The sequence below is a fragment of the Otolemur garnettii genome, unplaced genomic scaffold, assembly GCF_000181295.1.
Source record: "Otolemur garnettii isolate 467f Iridium unplaced genomic scaffold, OtoGar3 scaffold00097, whole genome shotgun sequence".
Lineage (NCBI taxonomy): Eukaryota > Metazoa > Chordata > Mammalia > Primates > Galagidae > Otolemur > Otolemur garnettii.
This window is the reverse complement of record NW_003852492.1, coordinates 7,017,629-7,023,766: the sequence shown is the minus strand read 5'-3', so window position 1 is coordinate 7,023,766 and position 6,138 is coordinate 7,017,629. Positions and strand designations below refer to the sequence as shown.

Below are 6,138 nucleotides of genomic sequence, written 5' to 3'. Positions count from 1 at the left end.
CAACTCCTGGGCTCAAGCGAGTCTCCTGCCTCAGCCTCCCAAGTAGCTGGGACTACAGGCGCCCGCCACAACGCCTGGCCATTTTTTGGTTGCAGCCATTATTGTTGTTTGGCGGGCCTGGGCTGGGATTCGAACCTGCCACCTTAGGTGTATGTGGCTGGCGCCTTAGCCGCTTGAGCCACAGGCACGGAGCCTGCACTGTGGAGTTCTAAAGCTGCATCCTTTAGAATACAATGCACATACCATCTTCCAATATATTAAAAATCCAGCTGTACAGAATAACTGGGTTTAAGCTTTTGAGGCAGGCTACAGTTATTAGTCAATTACCTACATTTGATTTTTTCACTCTGGATTGCTTATGGAGTGTTTTTTCTTTTCCTTTTTTTTTTGAGACACAGTCTTATTATGTTGCCCTTGGTAGAGTACTGTGGCGTCACTGCTCACAGCAACCTCAAACTCTTAGGCTTAAGTGATTATCTTGCCTCAGCATCCCAAGTAGCTGGGACTACAGGCACTGACCACAATGCCCAGCTATTTTTTTCTTGTTGTCATTGTTGTTTAGTAGGCCTGGGTTGGGTTCAAACCCACCAGCCTGGTGCATATAGCTGGTGCCCTAACCACTGAGCTACAGGTGCTGAGCCTGTTTATGGAGATTTATTTTAACTCCCAGGCTCTGTCTGTTTTCTCCATAATCCACTAGCTCTGGCATCACCTCTTAGTATTTTTAAGGGTAGAATCAGGAAATATATACCCTTTCTGAGTGCCACTGAAGTTTCATTTGTTTGATGGCTGTGTGCTGGCTAGCCGGCATTCGCTAAGCCATCCAGAAGAAAGAGAAAATATGACATAGACCCCCATTTCAAAGGGTTAAACGTTACTGAGGTGAGCCAGGTGTGCGAAGGGTGAAGAGAATGTTAAGAAGCTATGAGGAGTAGCTCTGGAACACAGTGTGGGGGACCCAGGTCACAGAGGTGCCTGGCCTCACTGCCTGGGTACGTGAAAGGTTTTTAGCAGGGCCGTTTGCTTGGACTGGCTCTTGAATGGAACAGGAATTGGACAAACAGGAGCCAGGGTAGGGAGAGGCGACTTCAGAGAGCGGATCCCATGTGGCCTCTGGGGCCCAGTGCTGGGCCCCTTCTCCGAGGCCCCCTGGTCCCTCCCAGGCCACGGCAACCTCTGCCTTTGCTGGAGCCCCTGCATTCTATGTCTCCCTCTCAGGCCACCTTATTTTTATTTCACCTCTCAGGTTCCTCTTTGCCTACGTGAGCACAGCTCACCTCAATGGGCCGTGGTTCCCTGGTGGCAGTGTCAGCGCCGTTGTCACTATTGAAGGCAGAGCACTGAGAATGGGGCACGATCCACAGAGGGCAGTTCCAGCAGACACAGAGCTGGGATGTCAGTGGACAGAGGGAGGAGGGGTGGAAAAGGACAGGAAGGTGACCAGAGGGAGGGAGGCAAAGCCAGTGTGAACCAGAACAGACAGAAGCCTCCTGTAGCTTCTCTGTGACAGAAGGTTCTAGAAATATCTCTGAACCATAGTGAATGTGGCAGGAGGCAGATCACAGAGAGTAGTAGTGAAGTTGGGGAGGAATTCAGAAGGGGAGAATGCCACGTCTTTGGAGACCAGTGATGTGCTAACTTTAGTGATGGAGCTTCACCTCGGTGTCCCCAGCTCCCCGCAGGGCCCTTTGCTGCCTGCTCAGCATTACTGACCACTCAGCCTACTCACGACTCCGGGAAGGAGAGGGTCCAACTTAGAAGTTCATTGGGACAGGGCAAGAGCTGTTGTTGATGTGACCCCAGCTCGGGCCCTTTCACGATGCCCAGTAAGGAAGGTTTGAATGGTGTTTTGCAGCCACACCCGTATCTTCCAAGTGCCGAGCGAGGTGACGGAAAACATGATGCGAGACCGGATAGAGCAGGTGAGACGCAGGTAAGTGTTGGAGATGAGGCAGTGTCTCCCTTGCTGGTGGCAGGTGGGCTGGGGGTACGCCAACCTCAGGAGCAGGGACTAACAGTTCCTGGGGCTGCTGGCCCCTCTCCTGGGCTCCTCCTGGCAGGTCTGTGTCAGCCTCCACGTGCCTGCTGCGCACAGAGCACAGAAGGGCTCTGGGCTGAGGGCCTGTTCCTGGGGCTCCGCTGGCTCCTGGCCTGTACTGCAGTCAGGATGTGTGGTCTGGGTGGGCTCTGCCACCAGGCAGCCCCCTCCTCCTGGCTCTGCTTCTTGTCCCTTATAGCATATCCCACATTGCAAATGAACCAGGTCGGGACATCAGCATGACACTTTCAGACTGCTAAGAGCAACAGGTGCAAAAACAACAGGTGAGAGAGCGCACAGGTGAGGACCCAGGCGGAGCAGACGGCCAGCTCCGGGAGTGGGAGGCGCTCCGCTGGGGAACTTGCTCACAGGCTTCACCTTCCCCTGTCTGTGACGGGCCTGCCCTTGGGTGCAATGGGGTGAGAGGAGAGGGCAGCTTCTTGGGCTCCTGCAATGCCTCTCTAGCTTTTAGAAGGACTTGAAAGCAGGCTTCAGACTGGCCTCTCCAACTCTTGTCACTGCTGCGTCAGAGACCATTGCGTCTCCCTTGTTCTTGGGCCCAGTGTCTCGTGCAGAGCAGGCTGTGGTGGGGTCAACAGTTCCCGGGCTTTGTTGCTGGTCTATAAACCTCACCTGGAGTCGCAAGATGAGAGGCAGAAGTGATGCCACATAGGTTTTGGGTTTGTAATGGCCGGGGAAGTGACTATGGATCCCATGGCCTCTTTGCTTGGGCTGGGCCCAGTGGTCACATGGTCACTGTTTGTGGTCCGAGGAGGCAGAAGGCCCATGGCAGGGCAAAGCCGCTCCATTTGCCAACCTGTAAATAGCCACTGCTCCCTGACAGCATAAAAGGCTGCACAGTCCAGATGGGAAGCCAAAGATGTGATTTAGATACAGTGTCCTCAGCGTGTTTACAGGAAGGCCACACAGATGTAATGCTGGCATTTATTGAGCACTTACTGTATGCTGGCTTCTATATAAGGTATTTTGCCAAGGTTTCTCATTTGAACCAATCATAATCCTATGAGGAAGGCATCATTCGAGCCCATTATACAGAAGGCAGAGATTGAGCCAAGTTCATGAGCAGACCCTGAGTTCCAATCTTCTTCCACACTGGGCAGGTTCCTTAATGGCTCTGTGCCTCCTTTTCCTCCCCTATAAGGGCACATCTATGTTGGAAGGTTGTTTTGGGGGTGATGATGTCTAGCTCCTGGAAATGCCACATCAGCTGTGTGCTACTATTACTAGAGATTCTCCGGAGAAATCAGAGTTTCTGGAAGGGCAAGTAGTTCCCAGGGGCTTCTGAGCTAGAAGAAGCAGTCCCAGGCTGAGTCCCGGCTGCCTGGTGCTCCACTGCCTTTTTGTTCCACGGGATTTTCTTTTCTCTAGACAGAAAGCTGTGCATTTGCAGAACAGCAGGGTTAGAGGGGGTGATCATCAGCTCTGCCCTTTGGCCAACCACAGCTCCATGATGTGTCCCCTGGGCACTTCTCTGCCTCCCAGGTTGAAGTCCTTCAGGGCCAAGGAGCAGCCTGTGTCAGCAGAATGTCCATCTCCTGCTTGACCTGAAGAATGACCAGACCTGGGCAGAGACAGTCCAGCGGGTGAGCCCTTGACAGAGGCAACACTGTAATCTTCTTGCTGAACTGCTAATAAAGAGATGTGCTATTTAACAGCTCTCCTGGGAGGTGCGGGTGCTTTGCTGGGCCAGCCTCCGTTTATTCATTCACGGATGCTGGGTGCTTAGCACACCTGGATCTGGGGAGCACGGCTTATAGTCCTGCGGGGGAGACAGCAAGCTGTTCTAGTACGACCAAGCCCCTGCAGGTGCTTCCAGAACATCAAGAGTGGTGCTGGCACAGGCCAGGGCAGGGTGGGCTGCCTGAGGGAAGTGTGGCTGGTTTCAAGTATTTATTTTATCTTCACTTATTCCTTCCTTAACACTCTTTTCTTTTGCTCTGTTTTTTTTTTTTTTTTTTTGCAGGGGCTGGATTTGAACCCACCACCTGCAGTATATGGGGCCAACGCCCTACTCCTTGAACCACAGGCTCCGCCCTTTTCTTTTGCTCTGGTTTTCTGACCTATAACCTCTTCATTTTGAAGAAGGTCTTTTAACATTTTTTTTTGCAAAGCAAATAGACTAGTGAAAATTTCCCTCATTTCCTCAATTTTTGATTCTCCGAGGAAGTCATATTTTTTCTTTACTTTAGGAGGATAATTTTTCAGGATATAGATTCTAGGTTGGCATGCTTTTTCCTTTGAATTGTCAAATATTTCACTGCATTTTCATCTTGCTTGCATGCTATCTGAGGAGAAACTGGATGTAATTATTATTATCTGAGGATACTTGGTCCTCTATAGGTAACATGTTTTTTCCTTACTCTGGGTTCTTTCAAGATATTTTCTTTGTCTTTGATTTTCTGCAGTTTGAATGTGATAAGATTAGGTTTAGATTTTTTTTTTTTTAACCCTCATTTATCCTGCTTGCTGTTCTCTGAGATTCCTAGGTCTGTTTGATGCCTATCATTAATTTAGGAAATACTCAGCTATTATTACTTCAAATCCTTTTATGTTCCTTTCTCTTCTTATTCTCTGTCTGGTATTCCCCTTATACCTTTTGTAACTGTCCCACAGGTTTTGGAAAACCTGTCTCATTTTTTCCTTCTTCTTTTTTTTTTTTTCTTCCTCTTTGCTTTTGAGTTTGAGTACTTTATGACATTTCCTGAAGCTCCTTGAGTCTTTCCTCAGCCTTGTCTAATCTACTGAGGGCCCTTTAAGGACATTCTTTTTTGTATAGTATTTAAAAAATATATTTGGCATTTTCTTTATATTTTTTCTTAGAGTTTCCACCTCTCTGGTTACATTACCTGTTTTTGTATGTTTTCCACTTTCTCCATTGCAGCCCTTAGCATATTTATTATAATTATTTTAAATTCCCAGCCATATTTGAGTGTGGTTCTCATGCTTGCCTTTTCTCTTCAAACTGTATTTTTTGCCTTCCAACAAGCCTTGTGATTTTGTATGGAAAGCCAGAAATGATGTACAGATAAAGGTAAATACGCTTTTAGTGTGAGGCTAGGAGTTAGACTGTTTTCACTATTTGCTGTAGCTGTGTCAGAGATAAGATTTGCTCTGATGTTCTTGTTTTTGTCTTCCCTGTTGTCTTCAGGTTTCCCTAGGGATTCCTTCTTAAACAGAGCATGAGATATACAGTTATTTCAGCTGCAATCCCCTGTTATTATATAGGTGGTGGGGAGGAGACATGTTCTATAGTTGGAAGATTAGGTCTCAGTACTTAGTGAACCTGTGCCCTTGGGCTGTGATCTCAGCTTCTCAGCCTTCACCCTGACTTTAGAAAAGACAAGAAGAAGAAAGATAGGAAGGCTAGTGGACAGGGGCTGCAGCTGGATATGTCTCTCCTCCCAGGCTGCTTTGGCTCTGGAGAAATCTTGAAGGCAGGCTTTGTTAAGGAGAACAAGAATGCTCTGGACCTATCTAAAAATGGCTACTTTCCACTTCTTCCTTAGGAAGCAGTAGAAAAGATTTTTCTTCAGTTTTCACTGTGAAAACCTAGCAGAGCTCCTAGCATTAAAATTCCTGAAAGTGTGGGACCCGCCCCCCCATGACTAGACCCTCTTGAATTTAAAACCATCAAGTTTGTCCACATTTAGTTTCCAGTAATTTGTGAGTTATAATTCAGGTTTTCCTGATCAGCACTGGTCCCTCTGGAAGTTTATATACCTGCTCTTCTGCTCTGGGAAGTGGCGGTTCTCTGTATCTACCCTCTATGTCTCCAATTTTAAGGACAGTGGTTTGCCTTATAAGTTCAGTTCTCTAACAGATACAAGAGGAGTCATAAACATCTAGTTTCTTCAGCTTTTTATTCTATGGGAGTGATGACTTCCAAGCTTTTTACATATCAGACTAAAATCAAGAAGTCTCATTCAAGTATTTACGGTTTATGAGAATAATAGCTAGTGTTTACTGAGCATGTACTATGTTCCTGGTCTTATATAAGGACTTTAAATGTGTTCAAGTGTTTAATCCAAGCGGACTTTGATGTAGATATTATTATCAAAGAGGAGACAACACAAGACCAA

At 47.5% G+C, this 6,138-nt stretch overlaps 1 protein-coding gene across 1 annotated transcript in view; it reads left to right on the top strand.

Moving 5' to 3' along the window:
• SPATA19 (spermatogenesis associated 19) overlaps positions 1-2,298 on the top strand; it is a 4,668-nt gene extending 2,370 nt beyond the window's left edge. Inside the window, exons 5-6 of the mRNA XM_012808943.1 lie at positions 1,856-1,933; positions 2,238-2,298. Coding sequence (XP_012664397.1) covers positions 1,856-1,933; positions 2,238-2,298 — 139 coding nt within the window. The remainder of the gene's footprint in view (positions 1-1,855; positions 1,934-2,237) is intronic.
• Positions 2,299-6,138: the final 3,840 nt, after the last annotated feature.